Source organism: Corvus hawaiiensis, chromosome 4, assembly GCF_020740725.1.
Source record: "Corvus hawaiiensis isolate bCorHaw1 chromosome 4, bCorHaw1.pri.cur, whole genome shotgun sequence".
NCBI lineage: Eukaryota > Metazoa > Chordata > Aves > Passeriformes > Corvidae > Corvus > Corvus hawaiiensis.
The window spans coordinates 2,138,616-2,159,492 of record NC_063216.1 but is presented as its reverse complement, the minus strand read 5'-3'; the positions used below and the strand labels follow the sequence as shown (position 1 = coordinate 2,159,492).

The 20,877-nt window shown below is 43.9% G+C and overlaps 1 protein-coding gene across 4 annotated transcripts in view; it reads left to right on the top strand.

The window, feature by feature from the left end:
* The window catches only part of MICAL3 (microtubule associated monooxygenase, calponin and LIM domain containing 3), a 162,967-nt gene extending 145,445 nt beyond the window's left edge, over positions 1 to 17,522 (top strand). For 2 of the 4 annotated variants that reach the window (XM_048301417.1, XM_048301414.1), the window contains 5 exons: positions 366 to 416; positions 8,983 to 9,048; positions 11,374 to 11,473; positions 12,432 to 12,505; positions 12,590 to 17,522. In XM_048301417.1, coding sequence (XP_048157374.1) covers positions 366 to 416; positions 8,983 to 9,048; positions 11,374 to 11,473; positions 12,432 to 12,505; positions 12,590 to 12,774 — 476 coding nt within the window. In that variant the 3' untranslated portion in view covers positions 12,775 to 17,522. The remainder of the gene's footprint in view (positions 1 to 365; positions 417 to 8,982; positions 9,049 to 11,373; positions 11,474 to 12,431; positions 12,506 to 12,589) is intronic. The other 2 variants (XM_048301415.1, XM_048301418.1) reach the window with 2 other exon arrangements.
* Positions 17,523 to 20,877: the final 3,355 nt, after the last annotated feature.

The window sequence follows — 20,877 nt, the reverse complement described above, 5'->3', positions numbered from 1 at the left end:
CTCAGCAAGAACAGGAGAGACATCAGTGACAGGTACTGCTGCAAACACAAATAGGTGAAGTGTCTCTGTGTAAACTTCTTGATTTTTCCCCTCGGGAGTCCTTGCCTGCCTGCTGGAAATTTTCTCTTCATCTTCCCAATATATATGTTTGTGATATATTTGTGTGTGTGTGTACATATATGTATATCTACAGAGAAAGACAGACGTATAGTGTTTGTATATATGTGTGTGCCCACGTGTAGCTGCCTGTCTCCTGTTTGCCCTTTTTTTTGTTTCTATGTCTCTCTCATATATTGCTTTGATTGTATGGGGCTAGGGTGGGTATCTGACTCAATAACTCTGTCTTCACCAATTCCTTGTTGTAGACTATTGGGGAGAGTCTTATTACAGTGACCTCATCGACTTGCATCTGGGTGGTATGTATGGCTGAACCTCCTGCTGACACTAACCCTGCTGACACTCCTCCCCACCCCTCCCTTCACCTACTTCTCCCATCCTTGGCTCACAAACAAGAAGAAACAGCCCTTGCACATGACTGATGATAGCAGAACCCCTTTTCCAGCTCAGGAGGAGGAGATCCTGGCATGTTCCACAAACCATGTGTAAGGCTCCCTCTTCTATTTTTCACAGTGCTGATTTTTTTTCAAAATTTGCTTACTGTTTTCACTCCAGCTACCTTCCCAGTTAGCAGTGGAAGGTCATTCTGGTTTTTTGCTTCTCCTTTGAAACGTACAACTTATCACTGAAATTTTCTTTAGGAAAGAATTTTAAGGGGGACAGCAAGAGCAAACAGCACTGTCAAGGATTAGTCATGCTATTGCCTCCGTCTTGCCCTTCTGAGGATCATTTTTTTCCTTCCAAAAAAGCCAGAGTGTGTTGTTGATCTAACAAAATGAAAATGCTCCCTCAAGGGACTTTGAAAACACTTGCAGATGACAGATATCTTCTTTCTTGTTTTGTCTTACTATAAGGTTAGAAAAGAATCTGCTGTTAAGAATTCCAGTCATTTTTGCTGGAATCTGCCGTTAGTTTCCAAGCAGTCCAGTTTGCATCATTACACAGCTATTAAGCTGCTTGCTATGCTATTGCTTTAATACCCCATTTAGTGCTAAACACACATTACAGTGTTTAGTTCTCATTTTCACTTGCGAATCTGGTCATCGCTCTATACCATGGTTCTGCCTTTGCTTTAATTAATGTTACTTCCCGAGTCCCTTAGTAGGTGATTAACTTTTGTTTAGCATTTGCCTATCTTGAAAATTAAAATTTCCTTTGCTAGTTTAACCACCCAAAATCTGTTCTTATGAAGTGAACACATCTGTCTGTCAGCAGATCCAGGAGAAAGCAAACTCTGCTCAGTTGCCTTGTTATCTGAGGGTCTCGTTTAGTTTCTTTCAGAGTATGAACTTGCTCATTCTAAGTTGTGTTTTTTTGAGGGACTGCACTGCAGACCAGCTCTGCAGAGGGAAAGATCCACACTCTCTAGGCCTGATCCAAGACACATCACTGGAAGTCTTCCCTGATTTCATTGTGTTCTGCATTTGATCCTTCAAACACAATCTTTCCCGGGTTTTTAACTGCCATTTTTTTTCTCCTGCTCAGGGAGGTTGTCCCACATAATATCTACCTGTACCTATCTGTTGTGAATTACTCATGGCACAATAGACTTTTATTGAAGAACATCCACCTGAGTTAAGAATATCCACCCAAGTGCAAGTTTCAGAATGGAAAACTTTCCTTCTTAGTCAATCTAATTTGTTGCCCAGTTCCCCTGTGCTAATTTTGATGTGATAGTCCTCTGCTAGCCCTGTGCTTCACTCATTGTTCAGTCCCTCTGGCATTCTTTCCTGGGGTATCTCCTGCAGAGAGACTTTGAAATCCTCTTCATGGTTTTATCCACCAGGGCTGGCCCATACTCATATGTGCATAGAGTAGGAGCTGTAAAAGGGTTGATGCTGAATTACACTTAACAGACCCTTATCCCTATTTAATGCTATCTCCACTACACCTCTCCCTCCTCCTGCCTCTGCTCCTAATGCCTCTTTAGAGACAGCGATCCCATCCAAATCACTAATAGTGGCTTTAAGAAAAGCAAAATAATCTTCACTTAAAGGGACACTGTCACTTCAAAAAATTGTTGTGTTGCAGAAAAATCTTAATTGGAAATGGAATTCACTGTTTATCTCTCTGCGTGTTTGCTTTTTCTGTTTCTCTGAGCTCAGTCACCTCAGAGTGGTCATTTTTGAACAGGCTGCTTTTATTCATATGGTGACTCAGTCACTTGGGCTTCCAACAGTCAAGAGTCAATATTCACGTGTTTTTAAAAACAGTTGGTACATCTTAAAACTCTATCAAATTTCTGCTCACCTCAAAAATACTGTTTTCAAAACAAATTTTAAAAAACTATGTCGGGCAGTATCCCTTTAAATGCAGTGAGCCAGTATAGCCTGGAGTACGTGGCTTTATAGTATTATTTTATTGCCTCTGTAATTTGCTTTATATTTGCTTTTGGGGCTGCCAGAACACTTTTGCCAGAACGGATACATTGCTGTGGTGATACTTGTCACCTCAAGCAGCAGATACAGAGCTCAGCTTCGAGATTAACATGTCTGTGCAGGATGTGCATCTGGGTGGAGTGCCATTAAAATCCCTGGAGGTCCTGCTGAGCACTGCAAGCAGCTTGGATTCTATTGGCAACCCGTGTCTCTGAGGCATGGGCATGACTCTAGTCATGCTGTCCTAGAAGATTAACAAAACTTGCAAAGTACTTGGGAAAGTTATCTGTAAACTGGTAATATTTAGTTGTTACAGATTGCGCAACAACTTCTGCAAGGAGAGCGGTAACTTCTGCCATCCTGGTCAACTTGCATCGTGTAGGATTACAGATTGCTGTCTTAACTAGCTCCCTTGCTCTGCTCAGATGTCATAATCCTCTCTTCCTGTTCTGAAATGTTTTGTACCGTTGCTGTAACGCAGATGTTTCATTTCACGCTACAGATGGTCGCATTTCAATTCTGAGTAATTATTCCTGTGTGTATATTGTGTGCATGGTGTTGTTAAAAGAACATTGCAAAAGTTGCAAAGTCAACTGAAATGAAGACTTTATATTATGTTGATATATCAACAGATTAAAAACCTTCGGATCCACCACAGACAGCAGTCTCATGTCCTTACGGAATAACTGGTAGCAACACTAGGTTGTCATCTTCTCTGTAGATCCTTATGGAGAGGAAAGGGGACACAATCAGTGATTTTATAGCTGTTTGTTGGCAGCTGTGGAATAGTGAGACTTGAAAATATGGATTCTGAGCCAGACAGTGGAAGATTGCAGTGGTCTGGTGGATATATACTCTTTGTCCTTTTATTCCTTCTTTTCAGACAGTCCTTGTCCTGATCCTGTCTTACTTCATCCAGAGCTCCTTACCCCACTTCCATTGTCATTCTCAGTCCCAGTTTCTCCTTCTCAGGCATTTAATTTTAATCTTGACAAAGAAATCCTGGAATTCTACCCCTCAGACCTCCTATTCCTCTCCACTAGCTACTCCTGCTCTGGTCTTCCTACTGACACAGTCTCCACAGTCTAAATCCCAGCCTTTGGACTTCTTCCAAAAATTTTTTGGGCTCTGCTCCCTCTTCTGCCCAGCATTATTTGTCTGGAAAATGTTAGGTCCTGCCCTCTTCTCAAGTCTGCCTTCTCCTTTCACCCCTTCCCCTTTTTTCCCCTCTCCTTTGTTCTCCATTAGTCACCTTGCCTCCTTAGTCCCAGCCTCCCAACCCACTGACTCCTTGTCCCAGTTTGCTCCTTGTCTGCCTCTGGAAAGTACTTCCGTTGTTTCCTCTTCATTCAAGTGAGCAGCTTCCTTTTCCTTGCACCCAACAGGGAATCATTAAGTAAACAGCCACACACTCCCATCTTGCTTTGTTCTTGGCAGGGGTATGCCAAGAGAGGCAAGAAGGATGTAGGGAAGAGAGCTGGTCCGTTTGATAGTGTTGATTTCAGACTCGTGTTTTCTCTTCTTGACAAGAGCCTTACGAACATAAGGTAAACAGGGCAGGGAAGTGCAATTGTTTGGGTTTTTAAAAATCTTTGTACTCTGTTTAAAGCACATTCTACAACAACTTCACTTTTTATTAACGTTTTTAAAATATTTGAGCTTACTACATCCTTTAAAGTCCTGCAGGTCTGACTCTGCAAGGCTGGAGTCTGATATATTCAAGAGGGATCCGTCCTATTTCTTGTGATTGGCAAACACAGCTCTCCTGGAAGGGGAGTAGAGTTGTAAGACAAACACTGTTTTCGCAGTCTGCACCTGTTTTTGAATTGGTAGCATGTTTTCTTTGCTGTAAATTTTGAGCAGGAAAGAGCACTTGATAAGCAGAACTTGTTAAATACCAGTACTTGTTAGGCAACTGCCATTTACCTGCTTCATTCTGCACACCAAGACAACAGTCTTGGGAGACAGGGTCAGTGCAGGACTGTATTCATTCTGATTGCATTTCGAAGTGCCTCAAGGTCTAGTAGGAGCAGAAGACTTCTGTGGAGTCATTTGTGTGTGTGTTCTGCTCCAACTATTGCTTTCCCTATTTTTTTCCTTCCCTTCCCTGCCTTCCCCCACCCCCTTCTGCTGGATAAATAAAAGTGGTTCAGTTTGCATGACAATCCATGCAGTCTGTGAGTTTTCCCCAGGTTTCTTCTAGTGGTTGTGCTTTTTAGAGGATATTGAGTTTGACCCAGATTTAATAAACTGTTCAGTCAGACGTGCTGAGTGATGTGCTTGTGGGATATTTGTCAGAATCCTTGCTCTCAACCTGCAGTTCTGTGGATGCTATTCTCCAAGAGTTGGCTTTCTGAATCCTTGGTTTTTAACAATGCTGCTGTTGAACAACTTCACCAAACAGTAAAGTCGGAATGCTTTATTTTTCAGTACTTGGGTTTCTGACCATAACCTGATTTTTTTTAAGGGTGGAAAAGAGGACATTTACTATGATCAGTGCAGTTTGACTTACTGATCTCTTTTGGACTGATCCATATTCTAAGCACTGATTTAAAATTAGAGCTTTTAGTATTCCTGATAAGTGAGGGATGAAGTTTGTTAGTAGAGTAAGTTTCCAAAGTGTCATGCTTTTAGCTTGTGAGGGCAAGTGCCACACAACGATTCAGTAAAACTGAGACTGGCCTCAGAGCTGGATTTCCTGGCCAGTGTTGCTGTTTTCCAAACCACCATGATTAGTCAACAGTATAGAAATCAAAATCTTTGGATGCAAAGCTTGCCAAGGTCGTGATACCACTTGGTCTGTGGTATATCTGTTCAAATAAATTTAACTTGCAATGACTCACCACTTCCAGAAATCATCACAGCTGTCATATCAAAAAACGGGGGCAAACAGTGAAGGGGATCAGTGTGAGCTGTAGTTGGGAATAATGGGGTCTGCCACCCCAAACTTTGTGCTGTGCTCTCTTCTCTCTGATCGATCATTTTGACCACTGTGCTTCTGATTGTGAAGAATTAATATGGAGTGAGAGAGGAAAAGGGCAAAACCAAGAAGAATTGCTCTTTAATCAACAGGTAAATAAAGATTAGAAAAGAATGCAACAGTCCAGTGTAGCTTCTGTAACAAAGAGCAGTGTACAGTGAAAATGAAGGTGTATTTTCATAGTGGCAATACAATTTCTGGTCCTTGTTTTGAAGAGGCTTTTGAAGCTATGGTATTTATTCTTGACCTGGCTCTTGGTTTCCACAACTGTAGCAAAGTTTGCAATCTCTCAAGAGTACTGTGACAAACAAGATCATTCTTTTGGCTTTTTTACACAGAAGCAAGGTAATTGCAGTCACTTTATAGATGGGATGTGCAAGGCAGAGCTTCTGCCTCTCAAGACTGTTCAGTGTGCTCAGGAACTGGGGCATGCTCCTTTCCTTAACGAGCTGCAGCTCCTGCCTCCAAACCATGCTCCAGCTTGCCGGCAGCTTGGACTGCTGAGCTCTGCTGCCACACACAAGAAGAGCTGGCCTGTGGCATTAAAAGGGAGCAGCTCGTGACTAACACAGTCTGTTGGCAGCTCTATCCCTCTGGTGAAGAAAAATGGTAATTTTCTCTCCAGAAGCTATAGCCACACCTTAGACTTGCTGGCAGCATAAGGGGGAACCTAAGAAGGGAATTGTCACAGAAATGGTTCTTCTCTTGCCCTTCAGCTCATTCCAAACAAACTGCATCACCAGGTGTTGCTGCTGCCAGCAGCACTCTTTTTTTGTTGTGGATGAAGACCTGTGTCAGTATATTGGTGGTGAAGGAGACTTAAACAGGAAGGGGGTTAGGTTTGTTGAGTTTTTTTTAATTTGCACAACGAGTGGGTTTTTTCCTCTCTGGCCCTGGCACCACATCCAGAAAAATTGTCTTGCAGTGATGATCCTATTTATAATTTAATGAGACTAGGAGGTGGTGATTTCTCTTCTCTAAACAACACTATAATAATACTATTTACTGTAGGATTGGTAATAGCTTTTGGAGCAATAAGCCATGAAATAAGGTTAGGAGAACCATGGGAAGTAAGTTTTCAGGTTGCACTTTGTTCTTGCTGTTAAGAACCTCCAATACATAAGGAACACTTTCTAAAGCCTTGCTGATCATCCTGTTTTAGACAGCAGTTGTTTCCAAAGTAATTGTAATGATCATTACCTGTATTCACTGATGTAATTAACTGTAATTTACATCTAGAGTAGCTGCAAAGGATCTTAGTTGCAAAGGTTATGTTTATTATCTTACTAAAAAAACATGTTGACTTTTCTAGTAGCAGGACTAGTGTAGATACCATGGACTTTGTAACTTGATTCAAGGACAGATTTTCTTTAGACAGAAGTGGGAAGATAACTAAGAGCAAGGGAGGAAAATACAGTTGTGGGGAGTGAGCTCCATATTAGTCAGGTGCTATGTAATCCCTGGGGCTTTTTACTGGAGATCAAGGATGGGATCCTCTCCTAGTATCAGACCACTTGCTCACTGATGACAAAAGCTAGTAGTTTGTGGCCATTTTACAATTAGATGAATGACATTTTCACATACTGGGTATTTATTTTCAGCTCAAATACAGAAAACTGGAAGTTCCTCACCAAGTCTCTATGTCCATGGCTTGAAATTTGTCAAACCCCAGTTCTGAATGAAATCCCAAACCCTGAAAGAAGCAGATTTTTCTGTACAGTTAAATCTCCATCTCCCAACCACCCTCAAAATAGTGGTTAGACCAAGTTAGAGTATTAAAGCTTATACAGAAGAATTAATTTGGAATAAGATAGGATGGGAAATAAAAAATGCTTAACATATATCATGCACTAAAAGCTCTGCTTTGTGTGGAAGCATATTCTTCACCATAACTTTGTGGTCTGGGGTTTTTCTTGTTTGTTTTTGCTTTTGTAACCTGGTCTCTGTGAAATGGCAGTTGTAGGAAAAAAATCCTTAGTATTTTTCTATTTTAAATGAAGAAATTGGAAAATTCAGAACAACTGTAATTAACCTTCTGGTACTGTCTCAACTATTGTTGGTACAATGCTTCATTTGTAACTGCCCTATGGCCATCTGTGGCACCTCTCCTAATGTTGCCCCTTCCTGCTTCCAGTACAGAGGTTTCTTCTTCTGAGAAAGCCATGCTGCTCAGTCACGGGCTCTGAAGCTGGTGTGCTCTCCCTCTAGCTCCAGTGTGTCCTCCATGTGCTGGTCTAGTTCTGTGATGGTCCCTTCTAAAGCCTTCCCAGTTCACTGGTACTCTAATTGTGTAGAGCTTTCTCTGAACCACAAACATCAAACTCTGCTGACTTCTCCAAAATGAGTGTTATTCTTATCATACTGTTGTTGTGGAGTTTATGCCTTTTCCCAAGACAGAAATGCCTCCTTTTTATAAATGCAGCTGTGCCCTGAGCCCAGTAAGTGTTCCACTCTGGTAGCTCTGACATTTCAGAGTTCATCATCTCCCTGGTGCATGTTCTCCTGTAACTATTAGTGACATTGGTTACTGCCTACTGTTTATCTCTGTAATGTTAAGTACAGCTGAAAAGCAAGTTCTTGGTGTTAAAACAGCTGAACCTTTTGAGAGATGAGAAATGTTTGTCCTTCAATGGCTGATGGAAAAGATGATTAAGATTCAGTAAGTCACCAATACTAACAGGACTTGTAAGCTTTAAAATGCTTTGTGGAATGAAAACATCAAGGGAGAGCTTTAAATTTACTGGTTTAACTCTGCAAAGTCCTCACTTGGTCACTGCCCCTGCAGACCCTGATGTGAATCACTTTATAGGTGTAAAAGCCTTTTCCCCTCTAAGGACAAGAATCCAGTGGGGTACATGTGTACTCACCATACTTGGCACAGCAGATCCTGGCAGGCTGGTTCCATGGTAATCAGATTCTCCCTGTGATGTTCCCTGTCTGAAGACATTCTATTCCATTATAAAGGACACTTTTACCATCAGTGGATGCTGCCACGGTGATAAGAGCATGGTCCTGATAGAGCTTTAAGGTAGGGTGGCTGCTTACAGCTGGTGTCTTATGCATGCAGGTGAGACTTACTGTAACCCTGCTTGAAATCTGACATTTATCAGCAAAAGTTAAATACGTGTCTGACTCATCCTGACTTCTGGGTCACGATTAAAGACCTTGCAACTGAAAACTGTTCCTTAGGAAAAGTGCAGTAACAGTAACCTCCTGCCTGATATTTGTACAGCTCAGTAAGAGTTCACCAGTACCTCAGTCTACCTCTTACCTGTTATCTGTGCTTATTAGGGACATTATTCATCTGTAGACTGTGTCCCTTGTTTCTGCTTCTCCATTTCTTGTATTTTTTCTTTTCTTTTCTTCTTGTGTTTCCTTTCTTTCTCACTCTTATGCTTTTTGTCCTTTGCTTGTCTTTTATTTCACCCCTTTCCTCCTCTTCCGTTCCACTTCCAACTTCCTCTTCCTCTCCTGCCTCTTCCTCTTCCTCGTTTGGTCCTATTGAAGTTGAGCCCAATGCCGGGACACCACGTCGTAGACCTCTCTCCTTCTGCCCTTGCTGTGCCCATGAAGGTAACGTAACCTCACACACCCCGTGTCCTCCCTGACCACAGCTGGCTTGTCATAGCAGCACTAGCCAGCTAGTGACCACAAGGCCCCCAGCCTTTTTTCTTGCTGTGTCCCCAAACCAACCTTGTCTGTAGCTACCTGGTAACCAGCTTCTCTGAGCCTGTGGCAAGTTGTTAAAGGTACAGTATCCCTTTTGCTAGTCCCAGCTGTGCAAGAGAAGGTGCAGTGACTGGGAGGGACAATGGGCAGCAGCTCTGGGACCAGAAATGTCACACTCAAAAGTTTCTATTTTCATTTGGTGGCTTCAATTTCTCTATTCCTCCTGAAAGATGTTTGGAAGTTGGGATAAGGGATTACAATCTGTTTCCTTAAATACGGCCTTTTAATTAGCCTATAGGGATTAAAGGAATACTGTGTCTTTATAAGGACTGATTTGAAAAGCATCCTTGAACTTTAAAAACCAACAGACCTTAAGTAAGACTAGTTTTCCCTCATCTGTCTTGCTGAGTGCATTCTTTAACTATCCCAAATGGAGTTTGCTGTAGAGTTTCCATTGCCAAGGCATGGGGAAGGGGTTGTTTGTGTGTTCATGGTGTAATTTTGCTAACCACTTATCTGCTTTCCATGGTGCTCCCTCACATCAGTTGTCAGTGCTCCCTTTCCAATCCTCCCATTTTTCCTCTACTCATTGGCTGTTTAAATATACTTACGTATTCCATAGGTCAGTAGCGTTGTGTTTTTGGCTTTATCTTAGAGGCATTTGTTTTCTATACATCCTGGCATCGGAAAGGAAGGGGAGACTTCCCAGTGTTTTCATGGCGCCACAGCACTGGACATCTGCATGTACAGTCTCCCTCTCCTGTCGCCACGTGGGCATATTGTGCAGAGATGCTCAGAAAGGAATGCTTGGAACTGAGCAACACACTGGTATAAAGTCCACGGAGCCGGGGGCTCTTAGGGTGGTACAGCCAGGTCTGGTATTCCCCAAGGGGCTGGTATGACACCTTTGCAAAGGCAGGTGAAAGGCAGCCCAAGCTGCAGCTTCCTAGGAGTTGTAGGCTCTCCGTTGTGTAGCTCCAGGGCAGCGCTTCTCTGACATGCTGAGGATGAGGCAGGGCACGGGTCGGAATTAAGTCGCCATTAATGTGGTATTTGTGATGTGTCTGTGTCATAGAGTTTGAATAGTAAGCTTGCTGCTTGATTATTTGAGCATTAGCTGGGCTATGTGAGAGTTTTTGTTCTTGATGTAGAGACCACGTATCCATAATACCAGAGACAGGGATGTTAGTTACCTTGGGATGCCTAGGTTACGTGCAGTGCAAGCTGATGGGATGCAGCAACCCAAAAGTGCTGTTGAGCTTGATTTGAGGCCTTGCTCTGCTTCCACACAGGCAGGAGCATTGCTGCTGGCCTTGATGGGGTCTGATGTAAATCACAGCAATCATATGCAGGTGGTTCAGTGTGGAATAAGTGGCCCAGACCAAGAGCTTGCCAGGAGGAGCCTCCTTGGTAAGTTCCTGTGTTTGATAAATACCAACAGAAGGCTTTGGGAACAGCATTCTGCGTTTATTCCACGTGACTCCTGACAGACACAAGATTCACCAGTGGACTGTTGAGTAAGTTTAGGAGTTCGTTCTAAAATAGAAGGACCAGCTAAGAGTTCTGTACTAGGTGGTCAAGGCCCAAGGTTTCTTTATTCTGCTTTCATATTAGCAAATGTGTTTGGGGGTTCTTCTTCTTTCTAGCACTGGTATGCAGTACAGCAGAATTAGTTTCTGTGTTCACTGTGCAGGGGGATCTTCAAGATGAATAGATATATGTGGCTAGGAGGAGCAGTCAGAAAAGTTTTATTCAACTGTTGGAAGAAGAAGAGACAAGATGTTAATTTTGGCTAGTAAAAGAAAAACTTGAGGACATGCAATTGAAGAAAATAAAGGTAAAACACATGGAGTGGCAATTGAATCCTTTTCTGATGAGCATATGTTTAAGTAGCTGGCATGAGCATTTATAAAACTCTTCTAATGAAAGAAAAGTTAAATACTTGTAGAAATTGGGGCTTTCCGCAGAAAGAGTGAGGAAGAAACAAGTAATCACAAGGATATCAGAAACAAAAAAAAAAGTAGGCTCCAAAGAGAAGAGAATTGTTCTGGAGGTGGCTTCCACTCAACTGTGTGCTGTAGGCAAACTGAACGGACCCGGCTTGGGAGTGCTCTGGCAGCATCTTGCTCGGCTTTCTTTGCACATTTTGCCCCATTGTTGTTTTTGCAGTTTGGGCTTGTAAGGATTGCAGGGCATACCTGAAAATTTACCAGGTTTCTTTCTTGGCAGGCATGGGTAAGAAGGATGACCCAAAGCTGATGCAGGAGTGGTTCAAGCTGGTGCAGGAGAAGAATGCCTTGGTTCGCTACGAGTCTGAACTGATGATATTGTGAGTGAATGTGGAAAAAAGGGGGATTTTGTTATAAACAGTAGTGGAAGATCTGTCAATATTGTCATCCCTGTAAGGGCAGGAGGTCAGCAACCTCTTAGGCTGATTCGTGGCTGAGACAGGAATCCAAGTACATTTCAGAGGAGTGGTAGAAGAAGGAATAATAGTGGTAAGGGATGAAAGTCCCAATTATTTGTGCACATGCAGAAGTACAGGTATGTGAGCCCTTCCCGTGCTGTTCTTGTATAAAACACATCCTGTTTATGAAAGTGTTTTTGAGCAATGCAGAAATAATGTGTGACTCCTTCTGGTTTTAGTGAAGTTGGCTTCTAAGCATAGCCAAAAGTATTTAATTCAGTCACCTTTGCCATGTGGCCCTCTTTTCTGCCTGTAGTGAGACCCCAGAGCCTCTCACGTGGTCTCAGATGGTAAAGCTGTTTTCCTGTTAATGAAATTGGGAGTTTTTTCTGTTGCCATTGTGCAAATTCACTGAAATTCGTTTTGGAGTGTGTCAGCTCACCTCAGCAAAGTGGAAGCTGATGGCCTTAGTGGCAGAAAAGTCCCAAGGTGGTGTTTGCAATGGCCTGACATGTCCTTAAGTAATAAGTAATTTGTTAATAAGTAACTTTGGTTTTAGAATGGGAAGTAGCAGGGGATATACATAGAGGTATTGCAGATTTATTTGCTCTTTGACTCTGCTCTGTATTTAGTTCACTCCTCTTTTGGCATTGCACTTCCTGGCTGAAGGCAAAGAACCCGAAATGTTAAAAGCACAATTAAATCTTTTAAATCTTTTAAAAACACAGTTATATGTCTTATTTAAGAGTTGCTCCAAACCAGATTGATAAAATGCACAGCAGATATCTCGAGAGGGAGCAGAAACTGAGAATGAATATGAAGCAACGTATGCAGTATTTTAATATACCTGGAACTTGGATTTCTGCTCTTTCCCTTTCAGTGCTCGGGAGCTAGAACTGGAAGACAGGCAGAGTCGACTGCAGCAGGAACTCCGTGAGAGGATGGCAGTAGAAGGTGCGAGCAAAAGGGAATATTTCATGGATTTTATGTGTGTATTTCTAGCCTCGTGTATGCTGATAGTTTTTGATATCTCTGTAGATCATCTGAAGACAGATGAGGAGCTCTCGGAGGAGAAGAGGATCCTGAATGAAATGCTCGAAGTAGTGGAGCAGAGAGATTCTCTTGTGGCTCTCCTTGAGGAGCAGCGGCTTCGAGAAAAAGAAGAAGACAAGGACCTGGAGGCAGTCATGCTTTCCAAAGGTTTTAGCCTGAACTGGTCCTGAGCTTAACACATTTACCTCTGCTGGTCTGTGTTGTCCAGTTGGCCTACCCTGCGTTTGCCAGAATTACATGGATAGGAAGATGTTGAAGGGGAAACCTCCGAAGGGTCCAACAGCATGCAGGGATTTGGTTTGAAGTACTCAGAAGCCTTTTGATAAGTGTGTTGGTTCCAGAAGCTTAAGTTTTACATGTCTGCAAGCCAAGTTGAAGAAAAGAGTTGAGACTGTGGAGTCTCCTTGAGGTCCTGTACGATGGACCGTATTTTTGTGTGTGTGGCAGGAGGGAGGGGGGAATAATCCATGTGTGGGGAAGGAGGTTAAGGGAAGAAGTACCCTTAACTACACTGGATTTAAGGCAGTCCGTTCCTTTCCCGTTTTTCTACACCAGTTTTAATAAAAGGGAGGGAAGTGGCAACCCTCTCTGAAAAACCACAGCAGCCTGTAGCAGTGGAGTCAGCTGTCTGAGAGAGCTCCAGGAGCCCAGGGCAACACCTTCTTTGCTTTAGTCTTCCTCCCCACCAAAGAAATCTGCAGTTGATCCCTTATTCATGGATATGAAGAAATGCAAGACAGAGAAGATACTGCTATGTGTGATGGAACTCTCTGCCTCTTGGTTTTTGGAGAGAAGTGGGCATCAGTGGACTCTTTCCCTACCTTAGCCTCCTAAATCTTCTTGTGGGGAACAAGGGGAGCAGAAGAGAGAGGGAAGATGCCCATCTGCTTTGCTACACACTGGAGAGACAGCTACTGCTGGCCTTAGTCTTCATGGCCACAGCTCAGAGGCTGGTGGGCTTCCATGTTCTGTTTTTATTGTGACTGTTTTGACACTGGAAAATACTGCTGTGGGACAGTGGTAAGTGTGTGCTGCGGCAGGGGTGTTCCCAGGCAGCATTCCCTGGTTATTAGGCCCCTAAAAGGGAGAAGCCCTTAAGTGACCGAACCACCATTAAGACTTTTCAGTGTTTTTATTTTTTTTTTTTTTTCCTCTGTATTTTGTTTTTGCACATTGGAAACGAAGCTTAAGACCTGCCTGGGCCCTCAGTCACTTTGACCCTTTTATGTCAATTAACTTATTTTTTTAATACTTGAAAGAAGATTCATTTTTGTATCTTTTAGGAAAAAAATGGACGAGTGATGGGTGTGTGTGCCTGCTGCATCCTACAACTTCCACTTCAAAATTACTGGACATTGTTACCTGTGGCTATTTATTAGTGTTCTTATTAATAATTTGATTGTTACACATATTTGATTGTGGAGGGAGTGTTTTAACTCTGTTAGAGAAAGACACTACTGCAGATTGGTCCTGCTTCACAGCAAGGGCAGCCTTTATGTACCCATGGATGCATCCTGCCCTAGGAGTTTTCCTTTATGAAAAAATCCTGTGCACTCATGGAGTTTAAGAATCTATTTGTGTTCTTAGCATCCTTTTCTTCCACATCCCAGATTCTCTCTTTCGGACTTACAAACCTATATTTATTTAAATTTTACATTTTTATAACAAGAAAGCCAAAACTGTGAGGTAGAACTATCGCTTATGACTCTCTCTCACTGAAAGAGGGGATCCTCACACTCCTGGATACAGTTAGAGGGATTTCCATGAAAACAAAAATAGCCCATTTCCTGCTGCATCTGTTGGAAGAAGCTCCTTTTGGCCCAGTAAGTGAATCTGCTGCTTTTCAGCCAGGAGGGTCCTGACCACACAATAACCGATGAGCAGGATAAGCACTGAGCAGCTCAGCACCATTCCCTGTTGGACAGACTCCCTGGGCAAACCGTGTCCTTAACTTATCCTGCAGAGCTGAAACAGCACCATGCACTGGGGATGCATCCCATCCTTCACATGATGGTGTTCAGAGGTTTTCCCTCCTTGGGATGCTGACTGTGCTCTTTTCCTGTTAAAGAAGTGCTAAGCCTGCTTCCTGATGTCTTTGAGAGCGTGTCCCACTCCCAAGCACATTTGTACAGCGTACTGACTCTTCCAGCTTGAATTTACACTGCTGGCACGAGGCACCCCAGCAGGGCTGAACATCCTTCAGTCTTTCGCCCCGGCACAGAAGTTTGCATGGTTTCTTGCTGTTGGCTCTCTACTTCCTTCAGAGGGGTCTCCTGTAAGTCAAGGTCTATGATTTGAATTCACCTCTGACTTGGAAGAATACCCCAGGCTGAGGGAGAATGTGTAGGAGTGTCCGCGGGGACTCTGAGCAGTGCTGGTTGCTAATGGTGGAAACGTGTTTTCCACCCAAAGTGTTCTCCCTTTATTCCCCCTAGTGTTTTATGCTAAGGCATTACAAATTAAATCCAGATACTCGAGAAACCAAGCAGACAGGCAGCTGCAGTGCTACTTCATAACTCTGCACGTTAGCAAGTGGTACCTGCCATAGCAGCATCCCCGAGTGTTGGCTTTACCAACAGGATGTCCAACAAACAGAATTCCCCCCATTTGCCAGTGCAGGGGCCTGCTGCCTGAGTCAAATGGTAGTTGGCAATGGTAGTTTACAAAGTCTGCATTTGAGGGGCCAGTGGAAGCTGGAGCACAGGAGGAGGGAAGAAAGATGGATAGAAAGTTTACTGTAAATTGTCTTGTGCAGAGAATTGACCTCAGTCCATTTTATAGTGCACTCGGTATAATGGACCACATCTAACTTGTAATAAAAGGTCATTGAATGTGAGCTGTAGAACAGAAAAAAGTCCTGAGGAAGAAATACCAGATGGTTCCTTTTCCCTTTCATGCTGGGGGACATTGGCCAGATCTTTGCAATGCTGAAGAGTGATATCACTTGAGGGTGTAGTACCTTACTGCACAGAAAACCCACATATTCTAACCCTAAAGTCTTTGGGTTGTGCTGAAATCCTCCAGCAGCAAGAATGAAAACGAAGAGCTAACATCGCACACACAAATTGATTAAAAATACACAAAAGGGAATGTTAAAAGGCCTTTTTATATCAAAATGGTTGTAAAAGGCACAACTTGTATTTGCTGTTCAGTTGCACTTTAAGAATATGACTTGCATATCAGATAGTGGGTTTTTTTACTCTCTGAATATTTTTAATTCAAATTTTGTATTTTTGAAGCTGAAGAAGGCTCTTGTGAGCACAAGATTCCTTATTTGTATCCGAATCCCAGCAGGATGTTCTAGCTCTTTGCGCTGCCCACGTGGGCAGCAGCAGTGACCCAGCCGTGTGCATTCAGTGACATGTGTCCATTTCACGTGTGAGGAGAGCAAAGAGACCCTCAGCTCCCGAGACGTGGGCACGAAAGGGTGTCTGTCCACAGGTGACATGGTCCTGCCCCGGGGCTGGCCGCTTCATCCCGGCAGGAGGTGGGAAGAGAGCCGAGCTTGGAACCTGCCCCGTGTTCGTTTTGAAATGGGCACACTGAGGATGGGGCAAAGCACTTCAGCCCCCTGCGGGGAAGGGACGGGAATACCAACTCCTGGAAGGAAACGCCCAGGACGCAAATGGAGATGGGGGAGTGACGACTGCCAGAACAACTAATCTGCTGTTTTCACAATACCATTTTTTTTTTAACTGTTCTGTTCCTTTTAACCATATTCTCATTAAAAGTCACAGCTGCCTGTAAAATTCTGAGCTTCAGAGAACTAGTGTGTGGGGAGGTGATAAGACATTTCAGCTCCAACTTTCAGACATATTCCTTCTTTCAGTTAACCAATACCCCCTGGTCTCACTAGGGCATGTTATAAACGACATTGCTGAACATATTTTAGAGCAAACTGCAAGTTTTAAAAGTCTGTCCTTCTCTCGCCGTCTCTGCATTTTCTGTAAATATTTGTTTGTATGTAAAGGCACCAGTGGATCCTTGGGCTACCCCCACGGTCAAGAATCTGAGTTTTGTGCAATGCCTAGGCCTCTGTTAGAACACGGTGCTTGCGTAGAGCTAGTCACCACATTTGTGTGCACTCTGGTGGGTTTTAATATTTTTATACATCCTAATCCTGAACGTTATGAAGTATTCTAAGTGGTCTAGACAGCATGATCTAGAGCAGCCGGCAGTTCCCTTTTGTGAGCAGCTACACCTTGTTTGGTTAACATTCTTCTAAAATGAGTTTTCAATTAAGTGTTTACACCACACACCAGTGGAGGAGAGAGGTGTTGCATTGTAAAATCTCCCGTGTACAAACTGAAAAGCTGCAATGGGAATTTCAGTTGTCACTGTCTGCAAGAAAGAGAGCTCTAAAGCATACTAAAAACCAGCCTGTATATAGTTCACAGAAAAAGAGATCGCTGGCTTGTTGACCTCTGCAAAATAACAGAGATGAGAAGCCTTCCAAAAGCTCCTGCTTTTGGATTATTCAAGTACTTCTTGGCAGGTACTAGGCAGGGTAGCAGGCAGATGAGGATGTCACTAAAAGCAGATGTGAAGGGGAGGATGCCATGTTCTGATGGCATTGCAGTAATTTAAATACTTCTGTATCTGTGGGTGCATGCGTGTGTGTGTGAAGTCTAATCCAGGCAAAGGGAGTTGCTTTGGCATCTGCCCTTTTGTATGAAAGTGAACTCTGATATTCAGATTGTTCAAGGCTTTTACGGTTGGCATGTATGGAGCGTTAACAGAAAAGCGGATACCCTACCTGTACAAAACCAACTCTGTTCCAGCCTGTTTTCTTCTATTTGGTTGTGTTTTATTGTTTGTTTTTATGCACACTTGCTTCATTGGTGTTGAGATTTTAGCACCTCAGATGGCCAACTGAACTAAAAAAAAAAAAAATAAAGTCATTAATTATTTTTTCTTTTTTGTTGCTGGCGTTATCGTTTCTTTCCTCTGCTCTCACTCCCTTGGTTGATGATTAATGAGGAGCTGAGAGGAGGTGATCTAGAGATAAATCTGGGGCCTGGCTTCAGTTTCTCTTTTGCTGGCTCACTCTCAGCCACTCTGAATTATCTGATATCTTTATATCAATGATACACCCCCAGTGCATGTACATACTCTACATTGTTTCTTCAGATTCTCTGTGAAGAGCAGTTACAGTAAAAGGCCAAGAAGGGATGAAGGTAATATAAACTGGATTGTAGAAACGAGGATTTCATTTCTGTAGCTGAAGCTCACTTCCTCAGCCTGCAGAACTAGCCTGCTACAGCCTGAACATCTGATGCTGCTGTAGCAGCATTCAGTAAAATAATGGGAGAATTACATGAATGCCTCTGTGCTGACTTTTTTTTAAATTTTTTTTTTTTTAAGAAGCAGAGGTTTCACACAGGATGTTGGGGGAAATCCCAGCTGGGGAAATCCCAAACAATGTGTTTTATTTTCTTGTTCACTCAACCATTCTCAAAACAAAGGATAAACCCTGGTGTTCCTATGGTGGTGTGATTAAAGGAAACCTATTACTGCAGCAGGAGGGATGACAGGCCTTGGATTTCCCCTTGCCTGGAGGCTGGGCCGGCAGGCCGTGCTGCAGGTGGCAGGAGTGACAGCACTTGCTGCCTCAATTGTGCAGCTCACTAGGGCAGCAGCTCGTTGGGTATGCTTCAAACCTTATAATTCTTCCTGTTCTTTTGGTCTCTTGCTCCCAAATAGTAGTGGGAATAAAAATAGTAGTGGGAGAAAGCTGTGGTTACCCAGGGATGGAGGATCTCTCTGCTCTCCAAAGTCCAGTCCCCGAGGATTTCTCACTGGATGCCAAAAGAAAAATGGATGTCTGGAAAGCGACTGCTGGACTCTGGAACGCAGGAGGTTGGCTCCCATCCATCGCTTAGGAGACCAGTCTTGCAACACTTCCTCACGGCTTTTTAGTTACACTGCAAACTCGCTGGTCCTCAATCTCAATTAGGAACAAAGACATTCGGCTGTTTTATAAACTGTGGATGGAACAACAGGTCTAGGGAGAACTTTTATCTGTTGCTTGCTTGGGTGAAGACCTACGCTGGCCGTCCGAGATAAGTGCTCCTGCACAGATTAGCTACGCGTGACTAAGAAATTACACCAGAAAAGGATCTTCTAACAAGTAAACCCTGCCCCAGGAGCCCAGCCTGGTGGCAGCTGCTGCTTTCCTTTTCCCTTGATAATGAAAGTAGCCTTCAGGAGCCTCTGACCGTTTCCACAGGTGCTATTCCATGCCCACGAAGCTGCCCCACCCACCCTGCGCCTTTCCCCTTGGCGCAGAACCACAGCCCCTCCCCAGCCCTTTGCCTTGCGTGCAGAGGTGAGGAACAGCACGGAAGTTACCGAGGTGGGAGGGGGAGCGTGCCCTCGGGAGCGCAGGAAGGAGGATGTCCGTGGGTTCATTGAGAAGCGTGCAGAGCCTCTTTCTGGCAGCAGCAGATATATATTATCTTCTACAGCCCTCCTGGCTGCACTCGGCCTGGCTGAAGACAATGAGTGTAACTTGTCAGGAACAACAACTATGGGAAAGTCATGCCTACAACCCCCTGCCATTCTGGCTTCCCTCATGTTTTATAGGGTTTTTTTTTTTTTTTTTGAAAAGTCCTCACCATCAGTGCTGTGACAGCAATTAGCAATTGCTGCCTACATTAGTATTTGAATTTTTAAGTCCTGCATGTCAGAGAATGTAAACCTAATCCTGTAAGGATTCTACCTGGCCACGCATCTCTTAAGAATTCCAGCAAGTCCTGAGTGTATCTTCCTGCTTTAAATCCTAAGCAGGAATGGAGCAGTTACCAGGAACATGATCCTATAGGTGGTAATGGGTGAAAGCAAGAGTGCTGGCATGAGGCTGCATCTCCTCCTGGAGCCACAGGGAAGAAGGGGGCCTCATGCTTCATTTTGTAGATATTACTTGAGGGATGTGAGGAAGAGTTGCCTCCTTCCTTAGCTTGCACCCTTTTACACAGCACTCAAAATAAGGAAGGAAAAAAACCCTGCTCCAGAAATCAGCTCCAGACAAAGCACTATTTTGCCTTGGCACCTTGGGAACAGTGTGAATGCCTGTGGACAGCAGGAAAGTGGATAAACTAGTATTTCCTAACCTGCTGAGTGTGTGGTGCTTTTCTGCATGTCTCAGGTATGGGAATCATGTGGCTTTCTGTAAGCAAAAGATAACATCTCGTTTTTATTATTCACATTTTCTATACAAATATACAATCCATATTACTCAGATACCGGAAATAGAAAGGTATTAAAAAACCCACAGCGATTTCTCAAAAGAAAGAAATACACTTTGGACAGAAGGGACAGAGGGGGGCTGCTTGGGGCAGTGCTGACTTACCAAGACAAAGCTAAGTCTGAGGAAACAGAAACTTCTCTTCAGTTCCTTGAAATCACGTATTTGTGTGTCATTTTTCCCCCCAACACCCTTCCTAGCGGGAAGCCACCTGGTGGTGTGACTCAAAGCTAAATCAGAATTGCTTCAGGATCCCAGGACGTCAAAAAGCAGCCTAAGATCAGGCACCCTTGGCACGCTCTGTGGGGCAATCCAAAGCTTGAGTGTGGCATTGGCACCGTGACTGGGCATGTTAGGAAGAAAAGTGTGACAGAAAGGACGCCTGTACTGAATACCAGGTAAGCACTGCTCTAAACAGAGCTATGTTGAAGTGTAAGGCTGTATTAAATAGGAATTAGTTGAAGTAGGACTGTATTGCTATACTTGAAAGGAGGTTGTAGCAAGGTGGGGACCGGCCTCTTCTCCCAGGCAGCAAGTGACAGAATGAGAGCACAAAGTCTTAAACTGCACCAGGCGCGGTTCGGATTGGACATCAGGAGTTTCTTCCCAGAAAGGTGATCAGACATTGGAAAGGGCTGCCCAGGGAGCTGGTGGAGTCGCTGTCCCTGGAGGTGTTTAAGGAAAGCCTGGGTGTGGCGCTCAGTGCCATGGGCTGGTTGATGTGGTGGTCTTTGGTCACAGGTTGGAGTCGATGACCTCAGAGGTCTTTTCCAACCTAACTGGTTCTGTGATTCTGTGATTTTAAGCCCATAAAACGATCTTAAAGGAAAATTTGCATTTATTTGGCAGGGAGGGAAGTGGCTGTAGATGGGGCATGAGGAGCCTTTGGCTAACCAGCACCAGGTGGGGACCCATGACAATTCCAGCGCGACGATCGCTGCCGGCTCGGCCCGGGCGGATCCCGAGGCCCGGGGCGGATCCCGAGGCGCGGGGCAATTCCCGAGCCCTCACGCGCGGCCCGCGCGGC